At 46.4% G+C, this 22226-nt stretch overlaps 1 protein-coding gene across 4 annotated transcripts in view; it reads left to right on the top strand.

The window, feature by feature from the left end:
- LOC128332864 (carcinoembryonic antigen-related cell adhesion molecule 6-like) overlaps positions 1 to 20702 on the top strand; it is a 38739-nt gene extending 18037 nt beyond the window's left edge. Inside the window, exons 5-12 of one of the 4 annotated variants that reach the window (XM_053267635.1) lie at positions 521 to 796; positions 1072 to 1353; positions 8239 to 8517; positions 9420 to 9680; positions 13218 to 13344; positions 14672 to 14724; positions 16051 to 16082; positions 18465 to 20702. In XM_053267635.1, coding sequence (XP_053123610.1) covers positions 521 to 796; positions 1072 to 1353; positions 8239 to 8517; positions 9420 to 9680; positions 13218 to 13344; positions 14672 to 14724; positions 16051 to 16082; positions 18465 to 18593 — 1439 coding nt within the window. In that variant the 3' untranslated portion in view covers positions 18594 to 20702. The remainder of the gene's footprint in view (positions 1 to 520; positions 797 to 1071; positions 1354 to 8238; positions 8518 to 9419; positions 9681 to 13217; positions 13345 to 14671; positions 14725 to 16050; positions 16083 to 18464) is intronic. The other 3 variants (XM_053267637.1, XM_053267638.1, XM_053267636.1) reach the window with 3 other exon arrangements.
- Positions 20703 to 22226: the final 1524 nt, after the last annotated feature.

Genomic DNA, 22226 nt, shown 5'->3' with positions numbered 1-22226 from the left:
AAGATCTTCTCTGGAATGCATCTTCTTTGATATTCCACTGCTTTGGCAACCTCCTTGTGTGGTATCTGTTCATCTTATTCTCCAACTCTGTCTTCCATGGGGCATATTTTTATGTCCTCGAACTGGATCAGAACCTTGACTGCAAGTGCTTAGTGATTTCCCCTCAAAATATTTGGTGCTCACAGTCCCATATTTCACAGTCTAACGTTTTTCTGGTATCTTATAGTATCTTCTATCTAGGATTGACCAAAAGTTAAGAAAAACATCTCTTTTGTCCATGGAACATGTCAGGACCTCAAATGCCACTTGTCATGAAAAGGTTCCTCTGTAGCTCCGAGTTCCTTCTACTCTTCTGTTGTAGAATGTAGTAGCATGATTTTTTAACTTCATTTCTGTCCTTGGAAAGTTTCAAGGGAACTGGAGTTCCTGAGGCAGGTTCGTGATGTCTACCCACCCACAGAAAGCAAAATCACTTGCAACATTGATAACTTCCTGCCTCCCTACTTTTCTTTCCCTACAGAGAAAGTTTCTAATGTTACCATTAATGGTCCTTCTGAGACCATTGAGAACACGTCGGTGAATCTGACGTGCACCTCTAGAGGCAGTATGGTCACTTACTACTGGTTTAAAGGGAACCAGAGCCTGAAGAGTGAAGGGCATGTGTCTCTTAGCCCCCCTGCTAATCAATCCCTCATCATGAACCCAGTCAACCGGTCTGATGCAGGCTTGTACACCTGCCAGGGAGTCAACAGCATCAGCAATGACAGCAGTCCTTCCTTCCCACTGGAAGTGTTCTGTAAGTCTTTTTCATTATCTTCGTAGGTGTTACTTTGGTTTTCCTTTCAGTGACTGACAGCTTTCCTAACACTCAGTATCTGTCATAAGGATTGTGATGTGCCTACAAAGCAATTTGCTGAGTACAAACATCCTACTTCAATGTAAAATACATCCTTCTTCAGTGCTGGGTCATTGGCCTTGGTTCTGGAGAGATACTGAATGTTGGGCGAAACTGGCAGCATCCTTGATGCTCCTTCCCTTTCCCAACTTGTGGTACTCCTGTATTTGCTCCAGATGGGCCTGATGACCCCATAATCAGCCCCACAGACCAAAATTATGCTGAAGGCTCCAACCTCAGTCTCTCCTGCAAAGCCATCTCCAACGTGCATGTACAATATACTTGGCTCTTAAATGGAACTGAAGAAATCTTTAATGAAACTGTCGGAGTCGGAGATGCCTCCCAGCTCTTGATCCGTAATCTGTCTTTCAACTATTCTGGGACTTATACCTGCCATGCTTTCAGCAATAAGACCAACGTCACCAGCTACTCAGACCAGCAACCAATCACAGTGTGGGGTAAGTATCTCTTCACCAACCGTGCTGGGATCCCAGCTTGGTGTTTCTCACTGATGCACCAAACATCACTACACGTTGTCTGGCAAGGATCTTATGCCCTTTACTTCTCTCCAGCTGTTATTTCCAGTTTCTCTCTTCATGGGGTTCCTGGTGAACTTTTCAAACACAGACCATGCTGCTATGTAGGTTGAAACCTGCTTTAAAAAACCCTCTCTTGTCCATGAAATGTGACAGTAAGAGATCCATGGAGCCTGCTACCCTTAGGGCTACTCTAACCAGCTATTTCTTCTGTTCAGTGTAGAATCCAGGGGAAAGAGTTGTGCTGCACAAGGCCCAGGCAGTGTGGTATAATTAAGAATAGTAATAGTTTAATGAAAGACGTCTGGATTACAGAAAGGCAAGTGCAAACTGCTTTCTAGTCTCCTGCTGCTTCTTGTTTTTCTGCCCTGCCTCCAGACTGGGATTGAACTAAAAGCTTGTAGATTAAGAAACTGGCCTGGAGGAAGGAATGGATTCACTAGAAACACGACATCCAGGAGGACAGTAATAAACATGGTCTCCAGAACTTCCCTTAAATCTCTTTCAAGCATTCTAGGGCAAAACAGCAATCGGTTACTGCTAAGACCTTCCAGAAACATTTAGACACCAAACACATACATTCCAGGACAAATTTTGAAGAACTAGGTACACGAGCCAATGTTGCTAATGCCCATTCAGCCTTGGTATAGATTGTTCATATTTTGGATGCTCTGTCTGTAAGTAAAAAACAGATGATAGAATGAATTTGTTCATACCTTTGTGATGGCAGAATTGTGTGGCTCACCAAAGTTTTATTGCACCTGCCTTCGGTTTCCAAACAAATGTGTTTCGGGAAATGAGGAAAAGCAGCACCACTATTGTATTTACTTGAATCCAAGACTAGGTTTTTTTCAAGTGTTTTGATATTAGAAATCAAGAGATCATCTTAAATCCAGTGTCCTGTTCCATTCGAGTAAGTGCAGGTCTAACCTTTATTTAACCTCTACTTTTTAAAGGGGTTGTCTTAAATTCAGAGTAGTCTTCAGTTTGGGTAAATATGGTTTTAAAACAAACATTTATTTACCACTTCAACAGAAGTTCTCAAAGCCGTTTACACAGAAACATGAATTAAAAATATGATGGTTCCCCTGTCCCAAAAAGGCTCACCATCCAAAAAGAAACATAAGGTAGACACCAGCGAAAGCCACTGGAGGGATGCTGTGCTGGGGTTTGGATCTGGTAAAGATTCGCCACTTTAAAAGGTGCCTTTTTGCTCTGTTGGCAGGGGTACTCACTAATGAAAGTGAGTTGATTTTCAGAGAGAGTCATGACATTATGTTTATCATACCCATTCTCAAATTGCTGGGTTGGGATAATAAGGGTCCATTAGTGTCAGGTAGTTATTAGTGACCTGCTTTTCACCTCACTTTTTCATAACTAACATAATGAAAACCGATGTGACTAGATGCCCATGGCTGTATTTGGTTTATGGGGAAGTTCCTTGAGGTCTTGCTCATTTTGTCTCATTGACGCAGTGACTGACTTAAGTGTTGACAAAGTGCCAGGTTAAAATGTGACAACCTTTGTGGCAAATAGGTGGTTCCATAACTTAATTGCCAATGCAGTCCCACCTATGTGGGCACCCTCTTTTTCGTTGAGACTGCTCCTTGGTGTGTACTTACTTTGTATGGTTTTTGGACTAGAAGGCCAACGAGATCAGACATTGTAGATCAGTGGTGGAACTCAAACCTTATATTTATGCAAGCTCAGCCCCTTGAATACTTCGTAGGGTACTCCACAGACTTAAACTGGTTTATTAGTTAGGAACATAGGAAGCTGCCTTCTTCTACAGAGTCAGACCATTGGTCCATCAAGCTCAGTATTGTCTACACACTGACTGGCAGCAGCTCTCCAAGGTTTCAGGCAGGATTCTTCCCCAGCCCTGTCTGGAGATATCAGGGACTGAACCAAGGGCCGTCTGCATGCAAAGCAGATGCTCTGTCACTGAGCTTGGAAATCTAGCAGCTGTAGTTCTGTAGATCTTTAGCAGAATTTCCAGCACTCTCACTAAACCACAGGTCCTATTACTGTTTAGAGGGAGCTGTGATGGTTAAATGGCCTAAATAAGAGGGCGGTAGTATAGGTATGTGGCCTGCCATGGAGTGTTATAATCAGGCTGCTATGTCATGTGGCAACGTCATTATAACATGCCACAGCAGCACAGCTGCCCACCAGCAGGCAGAGGCGGTGAGGAGAACAAGAGGGTGGCTGGGTGGACGATGGGATGTGCCCGATGGGATGTGCCTGCCCCTGTGGGCAAAAGGGGTATTGTGGCCCAAAGCCAGACTTTGCATGCCTGGGGCACCATCAGTTCTTGGACCAGCAATGGTGATTGTATGAATGCCTTTTGTAACTGGATACTATGACAGTGGGCCCAGGGCCCAGGTCTAAGAAGTTCTAGAAAAGCTTGTATCACAGGCTGGTTCCGGTTTCCACCCGTCAGAGTTTAGTTTCCACTGGAATGCTTGATGGCTCTTTCTGTTGCTGGCTGTATTTATTGTATGCACGCCAGGACTTTGTACCATCATGTTACTTACTGGCAGCAAGAGCTAAACAGCTGGCTAGATTGGCTGGAGCAGTGAGGGAGAATTGTTGGTCCAAGCTGCTTTCTCCCCTGCCTGTTGTTTGCCCTCTCATTTTCCTCCTGGGATGTGCTTTGTGTTGTCTCCCGCTCCACCCCTTCACCTGTGATTCACCTGCACTGCCACACCCATGCTCTGTGAGCTCAAAGGTGGCTGCAGGGGTGTATTTGTCCACTGCCTTCTCTCTCCAAAATATGTCCCAAATGGTGTAATTTCAGACACTGAGCTGTACTAGCAAAGTTCTTGGAGCTGGTACCAAAGTGAGAAACCTTACATCTGGCCATGTGACAATTTTGTATACGCATCTGCCTCACATGCAGCAGATTTCAGTGGCCATCAAAGGAGAGCAAATCATTTTGCTCATCATAATTTGTTGTTTGTTTGTTGTTAGAGGTAGCATTAGGATCACGATTTGAATTTTCCCACCACGGAGTCTGCAGTAGTCTTGGGCCACTACTGTGCTTGCAGCAGCTGAGCAGGAAACCTTATTTTTAGGATGTTAGTCACGGACACAGTTAAAGGCCTTTTTCTACATTTGGCAGAATCAAGTTTAAAGTTTTCTTCCTGTCTGTACCACTCATAACCTCCAGCATTTCTTCGATGAAAAGAGGGACATGCTCGCTTGGAACATCCCAGTTCTCATATTAGTTATCACTGCCTGCGTGTCATTGTCCCACAGCTATTACACATTGCCGAGAGCTCTACTTTGCCTTATTGTTTTAATTGAATCTGCAGACGCTTGTCCCGCAATCATTTGAAAACCTGGGGGAAGGGAGTTATTGATACTTTGGATTAACAATATACTAGAAAGAGATAATTGCCTAAAATCTGTTATTAGGTCAAACTATACCTTAGCACGGGGGTTCTCAGTCTTGGGTCCCCAGATGACGTTCTGCACAATGTGCACACATTAAAAATGCACAATGCAGGTGGGGATGAAGGGAATTGTAGCCCAAAAATATCCAGGGACCCAAAGTTGAAAATCCTGCCTTAACAGTTGCAGTGTGTGAGGCTGTGCCCTGCATGAGGCCTTAGTGTGGATGTGTGCATTTTGACATGGATATGCACTAGAGACAAGATTCATCTCCCCCACTCCTCCAGAGTCTTAACTTCCTAGGAACTGAGGGCAGGGGAATCTGATCCCTGAAGAATGTCAACATTGTTATATAGGCATCTCCCAAATGGGGCCAAAATCAAAACACCTATTCATCAAAGATATGTGCCAGGACATAATAATAATAAACTTTATTTGTTAGCTGCCCCATAACAAATTGATCTCTGGGCAGCTCGCAACAGTAAAAAAAAAATCACATGAATGCACATAAAATACTATCAGAAAAACAAATTACAGCACAAAATAGAAAATGCAAAATACAATAGAAAACATTTTTAAAGCTCCTTTTTAAAAAATTCAAAAAAGCCAGGGTGAACAGAAAGGACATCATGTGGCATCTAAAAGAACAAAGTGATGATGACACCAGGCGAGCATCACTTTGGAGGCTATTCCAAAGATGGGGTCCCACCACCAAAAAGGACGTCTCCCTAGTAGCCACCCACCTCACCTCATTTTGGTAGGGGAACTCGGAGCGGGGCCTCTGAAGAAGATATTTAGGTCCAAGTCGGGACATATGGGGCAAGGCACTCTCTTGGGTAACCTGGTCCCAAGCCGTTTAGGGCTTTAAAGGTTAAAACCAGCACTTTGAATTGGGCCCAGAAATAGACTAGGAGCCGGTGCAGCTGACAAACATTCAAACATGCAGCTTGACATAATAGTCCAGGAAAAGTTAACTCCAGAAAACTTGCTGATTGATTCTGCAAATGGTCTAAACTGGCCAAAAGTGCTTGAAAGTTGTCCAGAGTGCCCCTAAGGGTGTAGACCTCTTAGGACCCTATGTTCAAACTTCTTCCAACCTCGCTGCACCTTTTGCATGGATTTCATACTACTAACTTCCCTTCTGCTTTCTTGCATTTCCGTACTTGTGGCAATAAAAACCAGCCCTGAAATGACAAATAGCACAGTGGTTTCTGAATCGCTCTGGGGAACATTCCGGCTGATATAGTCACATCCCAGTGACAACTGTGTGTCCTGTATTGCATCTAGGACCAGTTCCTCTATTTATTTGGTTTCTGTGTATAGTAATTTCCACCATATAAGTACAGCTCTCGAAACTGCTTATGAGTCATGGTACCAAAGGAATGAACTTGGGATTTCTCTGAAAGGTCTAGCTTAAGTTATCTCAGCAGAAACTACAATTCCCATGAGCCTTTAGGCCTGCACAGGTTGCAAAAAGTTGCAGCTTTGCTAGGGCTGGCCCTATCATTAGACAGGGCGAGGCCTATCTCAAGTGGCAGATTTTGGGGTAAAGAGTAGAAAATTGTCTATTATTATCATTGTTATTTCCACATCATTGGGCACTAAGATTTGTTGGGCCATCTCTGAGAGCTGGTCTTGCGGTAGCAAGCATGACTTATCCCCATAGCTAAGCAGGGTCTGCCCTGGTTGCATATGAATGGGAGACTTGATGTGTGAGCACTGCAAGATATTCCTCTCAGGGGATGAAGCCACTCTGGGAAGAGCAGAAGGTTTCAAGTTCTCTCCCTGGCTTCTCCAAGATAGGAATGGGAGAGATTCCTGCCTGCAACCTTGGAGAAGTCACTGCCAGCCTGTGAAGACAATACTGAGCTAGATAGACCAATGGTCTGACTCAGTATATGGCAGTTTCCTATGTTCCTATGAGTCCTACCGTGAGGTTAGGGGAGGTGGCCACAGTTTTTCAAGTGAAAGCTTTTGAGATTCATTAAAGGTGTTAGAACAGAAGTTAATAAGATTTAATCCTTGGGGGAGAATATCCTGGTCAGTGCTCCTGCACAAGCTTCTGGTACAATCAAGGAAGAGCTTTATCACTCATTTCTGCTGATCATGTACACTGGCCCACTCATGTTCCTCCATAAGCAGTATGCTCCCCACATCACTTTCCATTTGCAGAAATGTTATACTTATTCTCCCTATTCTCCGCCCCAAACTATCAATGTGCAACTTCTTAGAGGGCAAAAAGGACTGAGCACAAACGGTCTAAAAATGTGCAATCCAACACTGATCAAAAAAGTAATTTCTGTAAGAGTCTCCAAGCTATTGCCATTTATACAATAGAACATGTTTGTTATTAAAAACACTCACCACACCCTCTTTCTCAGTTCTTCTTGTTTTTTTTAAACCCTCTTGAATCACAGTTTGCAATTCCTTGTGGTGGCTTCTAAAACTGTTCTGAGACACTCCCTGCAAAGGACTTCTGCTAGACAGAATGTAAATTTCTTTTGAACATACTTCCTCCTGGAGGAGTCTGGATCAGGGAAACTATGCCAAAATGTATTCCCTTCCACAAACAAATGCCCCCAAAACCCAAAAACAAATCTTCATTTTGTGGAGTTTTGTATACCTAGAGCAAGGAGCATGAGCAACAAAAAGCTCTGTGACCATAACAACTGTAACATTCCTGTTTACCTTTCATTTCCTATATTCATATCCTGTCTTCAATACATGTATTCTCGGAGATAACGATATAAATATAATAAAATCAACTCACAGTTTCAATTGATTATAAACTAAAATTGCGAAGAATTACAGGGATCAGAATTTGTTTAAGATCCCTTTTAAAAGCTGGAAAAATAAAAACATCTTCATCTGGCACCAAAAACATAGCAATGTAAGTAGCACAAAGTGAGTCTTCATGGGGAGAGCATTCTATTAACAGAGTGCCAGTTTAATACAGTAGAATGATTTCAGTTATACCTCTAGATCACATGACGGTGGTTTTGAAACTGAGAAAAGATATTAGTGGCAATAGCCCTATTCAGACATTATGTAGCATGTATGTACAGGTGTCTGTGCACATGTAGATATATAAATGACTGTACATGTGTTCACCTTAAAAGTTAACCCGGGTACAGCCCCTCTCAAATGCAGGGTACAGGTAGGAAGTGTACAATAACTATGTGTTTACAGGTCAACTTTGTACATGCCAGCACTGTACATAGATTGTACATGTTTTGAACTTAATGTGTGAATAGGGCTAATGTATTGAAGATGTCACTTTTTTGTCAGAGAGTGACATAAAGGCTGTGGTCCTTACTGTCCATGTTTGATGGAGATAGTAGGGGTGCCTTGCATATATTCAGAGGCCAAAAGAACCCATAAGGGATGATCCTCTTTGTATCTTATGTGCAGAAAACCTGAATCGTACCAAGACAGTCCTGGAGCCTACAGAATTCATGGTGCCAGAGAACTGGTACGTCACCTTAAAATGCAACACCTCCAAGAGTGATGGTGTCAGCGTCTCCTGGTTCAAGAATGGTGAAGCCCTCCTAACTGGGACAGGCCTTTCGGATCGGAATCGAACCCTCAACATAACTGGTGTCTCCAAAAATAATACAGGGTTCTATACGTGTGAGGCCAGGAACCCTGTTAGCAAGAGCCTCAGCAACCTGAGTAACATAACCGTGGCATGTGAGTAATCCAGGAGCGTAACTATAATTGGGCAAGGGGAGACGGTTGTCCCGGGGCCCGCTGCCTCCAGGGGCCCCCAAGAGACATGTCACATGACTCGCATTTACTGAATTTGTTCAGAATTCTGAGGAAAATATACATAGGCTCACCCTGCATGGTAGAAAGTCTCCTTTGCTGATCTGCAGCGAGGGGCCCATTTTAATAATTAGTGTTTCTAGTTTGTTCTAGGCATCAAAAGTAGCACAAATATATAGTACTCAATGTATATCACTATATATTGTGAAGTGTGCGTGTGTGTATTCAGTGAAATGCATATCCAGGCAGCATACTTATTTTGAAATATCAGACCTAAATCCTTGGGGCCCTGGGGTGTGCGGAGGCCCTGGACTTTTAAAAATCTTGTCTCTGGGCCCACTCCAACCTTGCTACGCCCCTGGAGTAAGCACAGCCTGACTATGCTGGCACTTCCTTTCCTCCTGTTTCTGCTGTGCGTGTGTGCGTGGCAAAAGGAGAGCATTCACAATGCCACACAGGAATTCTCCCCAATATTAAAAAGGAGAGATGCTGGGACTCAGTCCGGCCTGGAGGCTGCAAGCCCCCCTTCTCTAGTTCACGATGTGGCTGTGAGGAAAAGAACATTCTGCATATGCTCAGGAGTGCTTGCTCCTTCATTGATACATCAACATTTTCTAAAATTGATCTCCAGTGCTGGAAACAGCTTCCAGGGCTGCACCCCAATGAACCCTCATTCAGATTAAGCCCTGATCCTAATCTCAGATTCCTCAGCTCTTTTGCTTGCCTAGAAATGGTGCCTCTGGGGTGGTCTATAGCAGTTATGCATTTAGGAAGAGGCACTTCCGTTTCCATCCCTCTGCCCTGATTCTAACTCCTTTCCTTTCTAGATGGACCTGATCATATTAAGTTTAACCAAGAAGGATCTATACAGCAACAAATAGGTTCCACTTTGACTCTGGAGTGTATAGTGGACTCCGTCCCTGCAGCACAGTTTCAGTGGTGGCTCAATAATACCAAGCTGAATAAAATGGGGCGCATCTATACAACTCAGTTAACCTGGGAAGATGGAGGGAATTACACCTGCCAGGCAACCAACCCCTTTACCAACCACAGTGACTCAGCATCTGTCTATGTGACGTTGACAAAGGGTGAGTCCCTCAGACTGACAACCCACCTGACATTAACCTCTGGTTCTGCCACTCTTTGAACGTACCCAGCCCCTCCTGGATTGGATTGTGGCTGTTTCTGGGCTGGATTCATATGGGAGGATGCAGCTGACCTTTTGTGGGTGAGAGGGGGCGTAGTCTTGCTTAGGGCTGCTGTCCCCAGTTTTCCTGCCTCTGCTCCTGTGTCTTTAGCCACAGCCTCACATGCAAACATCTAGCCGATGAAGCTTTTTCTGGCTTGGAGAAATGATGAGGAAAAGTTTCATCTGCTGAATTTTGCTATGTCATGCTGTGGCCAGATTTTGTGCCACTACTTGTAACATCAGAAAACCAATGGTTAACCCTTATGTTAGGTAAGGTATATGTTATTTTGGTGGTGGATTGGTAGTTTTAGTATTAGTCACTATTATTTAGTATCGAAGTATTTTAAGTTATATTGCCTGTAACTGTTGATGGTTGTAATTGCTGGCTGGCCATGGACCATAATAAAAATAAATGATGATGATGGTATGTCACGCTGTGGTTAAAAGCACAGGAGGAGGGCTGGTAAACCCTAGGCCATACCTACTCTTGCTCTCATTCCTTTCTCCGGAACAGGAGCAACCTTCTGGCAGATTTCTCAGGAGTGGGTGGGTGTTTGTAGGAGACAACACTGGAGATGTGGATATCTCTGTGTAAACTGGTATGTTTAGAAGTCTGCAAGCTGAATTGCCCATCTCTGGCAATTTTCAAAAAACACCTGAAAACCCATCTTTTCACCCAGGCTTTCTCAACTTCCTAAATTTGGGGGGTTTTAATCTCTGGTTTATTTTAAAATTTAAAACCCAATTTCAGAATTTTAATCACTGTAATTAATTGTTGTTTTAAAATGTTTTTAAATTGTTAATTGTTAGATTGTTTTTAATTTGTTTTAGCTCTTTACTCTTTTAGTGGTTTGTTTTAATTGTAAACCGCCCTGAGCCATTTTGGAAGGGCGGTATACAAATCAAACAAACAAAAAAAAACAAAAAACAAAAACAAAAACAAATAAATAAATAATAAGCAGGAAAAATTAAGGAAGGCACCTGCAGAGATGGAGGCGGTCCTTCCATGAGACCAAGTGAGGCGATTGCCTCTAGTGGCCGATTGTTGAGGCACCAGCAGGAAGTACGGTGTCTCACCTGCTGCTTCACCTGCCTCCCTTCTGCCATCCATGCAGCTGCCAGGCAAGAGCTTCTTCTCTTCTCCTGGCCTCTCCTTCCACATCTTCACTGCCACTGCTTGCTGCGAGGCACACAAACGCTTTTCTCCACCTCCACAGGAAATGAGGAAAAAGCCTTACTATTCTATAGTGTCCTTTCCTCATTCCCCCAATTGGGGAAGTGTGGACCTTTCCAATGCACAATTATGAGAAAGGAGGGGACAACTTGCCCCTCCAGTCAGGAGACATGCATCTCTCTCTGGGTGACTCAGGCAGAAACCTTGGGAACTGACTCAAGAGAGTCAGGGTGGCTCATTCCTACCCTTACACCCTTTAAACGGTCTCTCTGTTTTGCAACTGCAAACTCTGTTGGTTTATTGAGCATATCACAATCCATGTACTTTGGGGCAAAAGTGAAAAAGTATGCCTCCAATTTCAGCTTGGACAAAGTGTGTGGTGACTCTCAGAAACATGAATAACACTGATTTAAAGGTACTGCGGGATTCTCTGGGTTGCACTCTGGCAATCCTCTGTGATATTTATTTATTGAGCGTATTTATATGCCTCCTACAATGTCTCAAGTTGGCTGACAGAAGAATTAAAACACCTCCACAAAAATGAAGGCAATCAAACACTTTAAACAGTTTTAAATTACCTGAAAGCTCCATTAAGTAGGTGCGTATTCAAGATTTTTTAAAAAAAAAACTACCAGAGATGATGCCACTCTTATCCCGGCAGGGAGTGCATTCCAAAGCATGGGGGTAATTATGAGGAGGCCTGACCCTGAGTTGCCACCAGACAAGCCAGTGGCAATCTTAGACAGACCTCCACTGTTGTTTGTCTCAATGTATATGGCATGAATGTGTGAATCCGGAATTACTACCACCTCCCTGGTTGTGTAAACAGAGTCACTAAAGTGGAATAGAAAAACTGAATCCCCTGTTTTCCCATAAGTAAGCATTGGAGGGCTCCATACTTTGTGAATATGACCTGACACTCTGCCCCAGTTCATGTGATCTTTGTGGAATGGGAGCCACAATGGTAGAGAGCTCCCTGCTGGGCACAGAGGCACTGTCAGAACTTCCAGTCACGTTGCAACTCTTGCCCACGTCACAGTTGTTCCTCCTAGAAACTGGGACACACTGGTATGGGGAGAAGCTACCGCATGGTCCGTGGCCTCGAGCATTACAGTTACAGCACCGGTGGAGATTGAAGGTAGTGGAAGCATGTTAAGGGGTAACTAATCCACATTGCGGCCTTGTCTAAGCATTCTTGTGTCAAAGCAGAATCATTCTGGCCCCCGGAAAGTTGAGCATGTGCATCTAAACATCTCCGGGCTCTCTTTCTAGCAATAATAGAGACTTGAGCAGTGCTGGTTTTTAAAAAATATTTTTAAAAGATGTTGCATGTGTTACTAAATCTGAAATCTTCCATTCTTGGCCAACAATCATTTTCCTGTAGCCCCAGATGCGTGTGCCTACTTAAACATTTCTGGTGTCTGCTTGGTGACCAAGGAAAGGCACTCTGCACATCCTCAAGGGTATATTAAGGCTGTTCTCACCATTGGCATTAGGGTAGGAGAAGCCTCCTAGCCTGATCTGGTAGCCATGTGCACTCCCGATTAGCCATCATGAGAATTCTACAAACAAGATTTGGGGGGGGGGGTATGCTAATCTACCTGCTGGGTATGGAGGTGCAGGTAATGCTTTCCCCCAACCCTCACACTGGAGCTGGGTCTGGGTTCTGGGCTCACCGCTGCCACCCAACTCCATATCCAGCTTGCAGATGAGCATTTTCCCTTCCTCCTTCCTTGCTTGTGGAATTCTCACGATGGCCAATCGGGAGCATGTAGGGCTCCCGAATTAGAGTAAGAGGCTCCTCCTCCCCTAACACGATCATGAGGACAGCCCTGTTATTTTTACCTGCCCTCAGGGTACTGGAACAGGTTCCAGGACTAAACCTTTGTGAACCCTGATCTCCGTTGAGTCCAGTGCTTGAGAGGAATAGGGTCTCACTGCACCAAAGCCACAGACAAGCGTGGCATAAGGTTGCCACCTCTTTTTAACTGCTTTGCTCCTGTGCCTTTAATGGCAGCCGGGCACACAGAAATTAAGCAATTGATCTCCACACCAGGAAAAGCTTTACAAGCTGAATGTCCTTGTGCCAGATTACTGTAAAAGTGCATAGGAGCAGGGCCAGTTTCTTTTAAAGTGGCAGCCATACCTGGAGGTCAAGAAAGGGTGGTTTTCTTGGTGTGGTATTATGATTAAACAGTGGGTGAGGGAGACCTGTAATCCCATGCTTTCAAGACCTCACTCTGCTTCTTTTCTGCTAAATAGATTCAAAACCAATTGGTGGTGGTGGACTTTCTGGAGGAGCCATTGCTGGGATTGTAATTGGTGTTCTGGCTGGAGTAGCACTCATTGCAGGCCTGGTATATTACCTGTGTGCCAAGACATCCTTGGGGTAAGTCTCCCATCCTGGCTTCCTTGGGGTTCCCTTTAATTTGTCATCTCCCCAACGTCTCCGGAACCTTCCTGCTCTGGTTTGATTTGTCCTCTTGCTCATTCTTAGGGTCCAATGCTGTCTCACTGGTGGGGGGTTTCTTTCCTGTCTCTGCGCTCTGGGTCAGAGTCCTGCCCCACACGTCTCTTGGAAGCACTCTGTGTCCTCCTACAGATCTTGCTTCCCATTCAAATGCTAACCAGAGTTGCCAGATTCAATACGCCATAGGGGAAGCTTCCATTACCACAACTCTTTCACAGGCGAAGTTGCAACAGCAGAAATTCTCTTTGACATAGCAGTGAAAAGCACGGGAGGTTTGTCAGCCACTTGTAACTAAAATACACATGCATGAGCATACAAACGCAATGAGTGAATGATTAGACCAAGGTCATTGGATAAAGCCTTTAAAAAAACAAAAAACAATCTTAACTATTGGTGATAACATGTTAAAGTGATAATACTACTTGCCAGATTCAAAGCTTCATACCACAATTTTCTAGAACTCTTAAAAATCCAAAGGCATCTGCTGTTGGGGCCATCATTAGAAAACAAAATCAGGTTTTTAAGAAAACAGAAGCTCAGGCTTTTAGAAGCTCAGATTAGAATAGAATCTAACCAGATAGATTCAGGTTCTCCCCCAGCCACTGCCAGCAAAAAATGGATTGATATACACAGGAAATGGGTGCGTGTTTGGCTTTCAGCGTGTGCTGGAGATTCCTGATGTTCCTTAATTAAAACATCCGGCAATGGCAAACAAACTCCTCAAAGACCAGCCCACTGCTACTGATCTGTGCTTGCAAATGTGCAGCCAAGAGGAGGGCCGGGTATGTTCTAGGAGGGGGATAGGCAACCTTGGCTCTCGAGCTGTTGTTGAACTACAATTCCCACATCCCCCAGCCACAAATTGTGGCTGGGGAGGTGATGGGAGTTGTAATTCAACAACAGCTGGAGAGCCAAGGTTACCTACCTCTCTTCTAGGACTTGCTCCCAGTACGTGTTGGGGAACTCGAAGGCCCAGAAGATAGGCTTGAATTGAGTGTGCATTATGAGCATGTCCCAGATCTTTGCAATGTGCAGGGTCTTTCTTGGCAGGGCAAATCCACACAGCCAGGGTTCCATCAAGGTAGGAAGCCTGAAAACCGCTACTGTGGAGTGTTTGACAGATGGACGGAGGGAAGCAAAAGGGACATATTTTTTCAGTTGTGTAGGCCAAAAGAGAACCTGCTGGTTGTGCTGGGAGGGGGGCCCTGCTTGCCATAGGGTCACACGGTGTCTGCTGTTTACCTAGGAGGACGGACCAACACGCATCCAATGGAAACATACCCTCAGCACCCGGCCGCAGTAAGTATCAGCCCTCCGGGCTGAGCCGGGCCCTGTGTGACGTGTGCTGTGTGCTCTATGCTACTCTGATCCTCACAACCACCACCAAGCTGCCCCACCGTTTAGGGGGAAGCCTGTATCATCTGCCCACATTGTCCGTTGAAGCTGTGTGCACATAGACAGTAGAAGAACCTCCCAGGCACTTCATAGCAAGGGGATTGCCCCATCCCTAGCCCAGGTGCATCAGGAGAAACTCGGTCATCTTTTAAAAATCAAGGACTTCAAAAGTGGTCCAGCTCTCATTTCCAAGAGGCTGGCTGGGAAACTCTTCCTTGACCCTGCTTACCGCAATCTTAATTCACGGGGGAAAGGAAGCTGCTCTTTTCTGGGGAGTGCTTGGTGTCTTCCCTTCCCCTGTCATCCTCTTGCCCCAAAGCCTTCATCACCTCTTTGGGATTCCTACTGCAGCTCTAGAACAGCCGGGTGGTGGAAAAAGCAGAGGTTCCTGCGAGGGACTTGTGGAGGTGGTGTTGGGGCTAAGCCATTCCTGTCCGCAGCCTTGGTGCTTCCCTGGACTCTGATCTTTACAAGTCAGTTCTTCACCTGTCTCTGTCACGTGTGAGCTTTGGTCTGAAGGAAGGGATGGAAGCACTGGTGAGGGCAAAGGCAGGAGAGGTGGCTCCTTCCCTCTAGCCCCCACTGGCCTTTCTTGGACGGCTCCAAAACCAGCACAGGTAGGAAGGGAGGCAAGTGGGGGTGGAGTAAAGGGAAGGGTGACAAGATGACGGGGAGAAAGGATGGAGTGGGAAGACAGGAGCATCTTGAGCATGGACGGACGGGAGGCCTCGCCCAAACTGCATGTATCAATTTGACACGCCCCTGCCTTGCTCGCTCTACTGAAGTTGAGTAGGGTGGTCGGCTGCAGACTTGGAGAGGCTTCCCGGGAGAGTTGCATGAAGAGAGAGCTGTGCCTGTTAGGACTTTTCTCTGTCACTGTGCTGTTGGGAGAAGCTGTGCACACTTGGTGGAACGTCTTCCATGCAGCTCTTAAAGGTATACATGGGCCTCTTTGTGGGGGCTGGAGACCCCTGTGGAGACACCTGGCAAGGAGTTTTCTTTGCTCCACACTGGCTTACTAATCTGGCTTGTGCTGCTCATTCTGCGTGCTTCAGCTAACCTGGTGGGAGTTCCCCGTGGTCCTGGCCCCTTGGTGGGAAACATGCCACTCTGGGGAGAACTTGGGGTCCCTCAGTGCTTCCTGCTTGGCTCTGGTGGACTTGGGTCCAGGCTGTGTTAAACATGCACATTTCCTGATTCTATCTCTGTGTCCTCTGTCTATCATTTCAGACCAGGGCGCCACTGACACCAAACCCACATCGGTAAGGATGAAACCTTTATGATCCCTGATCTATCCCAGCTCCGGAGTTCTGTTTCTCAGCTCGAGAAGGGGAGGGGGGGTCTTACGATTAGAGCAGAGGAGACTGGAGGGTTGAGGGCTTCTGGAATCCATTCCCAGCCCTGAGAAGGAAGTAGGGTCAAGCTAGGGTTGCCAGCTATTTTGCAGTTTTGCCGTCAAGTTTAAGGATAAGGGGGAAAGATCCAAGTAATCCCAAACCCAGGAATTCTGGACGGTATCCGGGATCTTTAACCTTAGATGGAGAGTAAAACCACAGGCAATGTGCTCAATAAGGCTCTGTTTATTTCCCCACAATAGCTCACAGTAATTCAAGGGCTCAATAGCTTGAACACAAAAGTACAATGACGCAGGAGTTTCCTTTCCCCTTGATGTACAATAAATGAATCCGTAGACTGTCATCTAGAGTTCCAATGTCTAGTTAGGACACATACCCCTTCTTCCACAAGTTGCCTTAAATGACCAATTATCTTATTCAATTCACTTTTATATAGCTAATCTTACCCACAATGTTTCGCTGCCTTCCACAACAGTACTGGCCAGGGACTGAGTGAAATCCAGTCATTTACTTGTCACTCGAGCAGCATGGACATCTTGAGGAGAAGAGATGTCTTCCCCTAACCTAACCTTGGACACTGATAAATCCCCTCTTATAGCCGAAATGGTCCAAGTAACATATAGGTGTGCTCTTCTGATTAGTCCAAAATTGCATCATTTCACCCCCTCTCAGTCCAAGTGTCCAAAATATGTTTTCAACTCCAAAAGCTGTTTACAATAAAAGAAGATGTTTACATCACACACACACACACCTACCTCTACCTCTGTCTTATCTGCTGGATGTATATCTGGCCCAAAGTTACTTCTCTCTCCTCTCTTTTCCATTCCAGTTTGGGGGTTTAGGATGTGCCAAGACATGCCTCCTAACTTAATCAATTCAGTCGTTCTGTTTGCTGCATGCTTTTCTAAACATCGGGTCCACCCAAACTCTCTTGTTCCTTATTGTCCCTTAACACATATGGCCTTACACTGGTAATAGGTTTTTGGGGTTTTTTCCAGTCCTTTGGAAAAGGAATCTTTAACCTAAGGTTAAAGATCCCAGATACTGCCAAAAGGTCCAGAATCCCTGATTTTGGGATTACTGACATCTTTAAGTCTCTCTTTCCCCTGATCTTTAAACTTAATGGTAACAAAGATACTCCTGCATCTTTAACATCAGCGTGATCTGCAGACATTTGCAGGAGATAAGTAGGTAGTTTTCCATGCTCTGAAAAGCTCTGCCATTTGATTTCTATGGACCAAATTGCTGTTAGGCACCAGAGTAAGCCAGGCTGGGTTTTGGGTTTTTTTAAAAGTCCATTGGTAATCGTAGACCTAGTGGTTTCTAACCTACCCAGAATCCAGGGTTCAGCTCCCAGAGGTGAGTAAATATTATACCCATATAGACAATAGGCTGGGGTCAACTCTCTTTCTCCAGGATAAGCTGGTTTTCAGTTTCATCATGCCAAGCGGTAAGGAGAATTTTACCATGCATCTGGTGCAGATGGGAGGTAAAATGATCATCTGTAATCACCTGTAGGAAGTTAGATGTATGGTTTTCAAAGCTGAGGGGGAGGCTTGTGTGAGAGTGTGAGAAGATCCATGAGCTACTCCTGGGCCCCCACCTTAATGGTTGTTCTGTTTTGAAAATGCAACTAAAGTTGCCACCTTTTTTTTTTAATGTCTCTGCCCCTTTAACGGGGCCTGTAGCTGGGTATTTGGTGATGAGAGGATCTAACAGGAAATCGGAGGAAAATCCGTGGAGAACATCCAGAGCCTAGATTAGGGGTGCACAACATTGGTCCTCCTGCAGATGCTGAACTACAACTCCTATCATCCCTGACTCTTGTTCACTGTGGCTGGGGATGATGGGAGTTGTAGTCCAACAACAGCTGGAAGGCCAAAGTTGGGCAGCCCTGAACTAGATAGACAATACCTAATAGGTTTAAGTGTGAATTTAATTGTATTTAGCTATGAATGACATGTTAAACAAACATTTTATAAAATGTAAGAATAAGTGCCGATTAATTATTATGCTGTACATTCATTGGCCAGAACACTGACAAGTGGGAACAGGTTTGATGCTTATAGAACAATAGGTAGAATACTGTTGGCATGGTTTTCCTTATTATCTCCCTAAGTGCAAGGGACTAGACTCTTTAAGTGTTGTTTTTAAATAAAATTTGGAACTTCAGGAAAGGGGCCTGGGATATTCCTGAAGGGGCCAGCCCCCCGCAGGCCCTCCTGTGGCTGTGGTGGCCCCACCTTTTATCTTCCCCATGTTCTGACCCCAAATTACGGTCTCTTTCAGCGTGAAGAGGACATACAGTATTCAACACTAGCGTTCAACAAGACGAACGCCAGTCCTCCTCAGCCGGCCTCGGAGGCCAACCAGCCTTTAGACAGCAGCACGATTTACTCGGAAATCAAGAAGAAGTGATTAGGAATCAACCCCCCTGCGGGTGCCTTTGTGTGTTACAAGCACCACCTTTGAGCCTCATCTCTGCTTGCCCTGCCTGAATTGTTGGACAGGAGGACCTCTTGCGGGGGGGGCGGGGGTTGCTTTTTTTTGCTGGTTGGGGAAACCCAATTTGCTTTTTTTTTTTTTTTTTTTTTTGCTGGTTGGGGAAACCCTTCCCTCACCCGACCACACCCAATGGGTTCTCTTCTTGGAAGGCCCCCAACCCTCTGGGCTGAAAACAAAACAGTTGCTCTCCTGGTTGTCTGCTCTAATTGCAGGCCTTCAGTTCCCCCTGCTGTGACTTGTGTCCGTGCCAAGGAAGGCTGTTCCCTTCTCCGAACTGGGTGGGGAATTGTTACTGGCAGTCTCTGTTTCGGCCGCCACCCCAGCCATTGTTGCGGCTCCTAGCACTGTCCAACCTCCCTCCGTTCTCTTGTCCCTTGGGTTTGGCGCAGCTGCCAGGCAACGGTGGAGCCTACTCCCACAGGCCTACCCCCTGCGACCTGCTGAATTCCTGGCACTGTCATCACTACAAAGAAAGCACTCCATGCCGGGGAAATCTCACAGGGGAGTGTGGCTTCCATGCCAGCCGTGTCTTGACAGATCAGCGCCAACCGGCCCGCTTGGCCCCGCTTATTTTGCAGCCTGGAGCAAGTTGTGTTTCTTTTTCCTCGCTCAGCTAGCCTTTTGCTGAAATTCATTTGAAACCATCCCAAAAGGTGACTGTGGAATTGTGGGGCGGGGCGAGAAATGTGTGAGCTTCGTTCCAGACTGCGGGAAGTTAACAGGCCAGAATCAAAGGTGGGCCAGCAGGAGTCAAAAGCGAGCATAACGAAGAGTTCCCCTCTGCAAGGCAAGACTGTCATCATTCCCCTTTTCCTGGATGAACCCGCATAATTCAAGAAGCTGTGCCATGTCGCAGATTGGTTAAGGAAGTGAGGTCCGGTCCAGGAGGTTTCCGGGGGATGTGGTGTTGGGGGCTGAAGAGATGCCCCAGTTTTGACTGGGTGGAACAGAAGGGTGCTAAAGGAGGTACCACCGGCTCTGGGAAAGCGAGGGATGCCGCTTGTCATCTTGTCCTATGGCTGGCAGATGGAGCGCTCGGTTCGCTTTCGAGGGGCCCTTATTTAAGAAGCCCAGCTCAGCCAGGCCAAGTCACTAGTCCTCAGCCTCACTTGCTGTGCTGAATAGCTGTGAGGCTACCATGAGATAAAGCTGCCTTGCCTTCAGCTTTTGATGGCCTGGGCGGGCGGTGGGATGGGGTGGGGGGGTTGAAATAAATTAACTGAGGTGTCAAATCAGGGAATGAGGGAGTCGGGATCTTAGATTAATTCACTCTTGTGCTGGAGAGGAATGCCTCCGCTAGCTGGGTGGGATGGCATGCTTTGCGAAGGGCAGCGGGGTGTGGCGAGGACAGGGAGGAGGAGGGAGGTTCTGGCAGCAAGCCGTTCTCTGTTTTGCGCTGCAGATCCAGTGGTTGCTCTGCAGCCAGCCGGCTCTGGCCTTTTGAGCCGAAGGGGCTAAACACTGCCAACTGTGTGTTTGCGTGAAAGCCGGGCCTTGCCTCGGTCTCTGGTAGGAGCCAAATAAAGAGCCCGCCTCTGCATCCACGGCTCACTCGAGCCCTGCCACCTCCCGTCTCAAACATTTCTCATCCTTGAGCAAGAGTTCAGGGGGCCTCTGGGCACGCAGGACCATCGTGGACTTGCTGGGCCCCACTAATGAATGGGTGCGGCTGCTGCAGGACAGCCTGCATTCACCCTGCGCTGCGGGACGGTCGTCGGACAATGGAGCACTGTTCGGAAGCAAGCTCCCAGCCCCTGGGCTCCAGGGCCCAAGATAACCTTGGCCAGATCGCCCCCTTGAAGAAGCTCACAAAGGCAGCTTGTCTGCCGCATCCGGTTGGTGCTGGGCCTCCAGAAAAGCTGGTGTCCTGCAAGGATGGAGTGGAGCAGCACAAGTTATTGTGAGCCTTTGGGGGAGGGAGCTGGGCGGGAGCCGTGAGGATGGGGAAAACCGGGCTGTTTCTCCAGCATTTGTAAAAACGAATCACTTTGTTTTTAATAAACATGATCTGAGAATGGGAAAGGCTGGTGTGCTTTGTGGCCGGGGCGGGGGATGCGTTGGACTGTGGGAATAGGGAGGGTTGCCAGTGGATGAGTTGAAAATGCCGTGACTTGCTCCTGTGTCTTTAACGGCAGCTTGATCTGCAGACATCGGCAGGTGAAGCTGAGTCCAGAGGAAACTGGCTTGGAGATGGAGAATTGGTCTTGCTGAAGCGAGCAGGAATTGTCCCTCTGCTAAGCAGGGTCCACCTTGGTTTGCATTTGGATGGGTGACTGCATGTGACTGCTATAAGATATTCCCCTCATGGTGTCACCTTCTCCATGCTCTGATGGTGGTGCCATTCCAACCACTTAAGAGAGGTCTCCAGGTACCATCTCTGAGCCATTAGCTCCCACCAACCGACAGTTCTGGGCTATTCACCGGCAATCTACTCCACTACCCTGGAACAATAAACCTCTCCACACCTCTACAAGGTGTTTGCTGAGATGGGGTGGCTTGCCTGAGACCATTTAAGAAGAGCCGGTCTTGCTACTGCAAGTATGAATTGTCCACTGTGCTAAGCAGAGTTAGCCTTGGTTTGCATTTGTATTGGTGGCTATAGATGAGTGCTCTCTGCTCTGTGATTTTTTCCCCTTGGGGGAAGGAGCCATATAGCTCAATAGCAGAACATTGGCTGGCAAGTAGAAAGTTCTAGGTTTAGTTGCTGGCAAATCCAGGTAGGGCTGGGAAAGACTCCTGCCTGAAACCTTGAAAGGCCACTGCCAGTCAGTGTAGACAGTACTGAGCTAGATGGACGAAGGGTTTGACTTGGTAGAAGGCAGAAGCTTCCTGAGTTTCCATTAAAGTAAAGTTGTGCCATCGAGTCGGTGTTGACTCCTGGTAAGCACAGAGCCCTGTGGTTGTCTTTGGTAGAACACAGAAGCGGTTTCCCATTGCCATCTCCTGCACAGTATGAGATGATACCTCAGTATCTTCCTATATCGCTGCTGCCCGACATAGGTGTTTCCCAGTGGGGATTCGAACCAGCAACCTCTTGCTCACTAGGCAAGTTACTTCCCCACTGCACCATTAGGTGGCATTACCATGAGGAAAACCTGGCCTCCCTCCTGTGCCTTTAAGAGCCGGCTGCTGTACAGCCACGGGTGCGGTGGAGGCTTTTCTATGGTTCCATTTCTATGCTAAGAAAAGCCAGGGCAGGCCGCTCTCTTAAAGGGGATGAAGCAGGGCCGATTGGCAAAAGAAAAGGCTGCAGCCCTAGCTGAGAGAGTTCAACCAGTTTAAACCTAGCTGAAGTGTACAGTGTAAACACAAACTCTGTTGCAGTTCCCAGATAAAACTAGGGCCACGCTTGGAACATCCCAATTCTCCATGCCAAGGCTCGTTTTCTGCACACCTCACCCCCTCCATTGTTATAATGCATTATAGCAAGCACTTCACTGCCTGGCTGGGTGCTTTACTGATTTATTCTGCAAGAGCCTCGCCTCCACGTCTTTGGAAGCCAAGAGGGCAATTGTTCTTTTGGTTAAAGATATACTTGAATAACAT

This window comes from Hemicordylus capensis, chromosome 7 (genome assembly GCF_027244095.1).
Source record: "Hemicordylus capensis ecotype Gifberg chromosome 7, rHemCap1.1.pri, whole genome shotgun sequence".
NCBI lineage: Eukaryota > Metazoa > Chordata > Lepidosauria > Squamata > Cordylidae > Hemicordylus > Hemicordylus capensis.
This window is presented reverse-complemented; position numbering and strand designations above follow the sequence as displayed.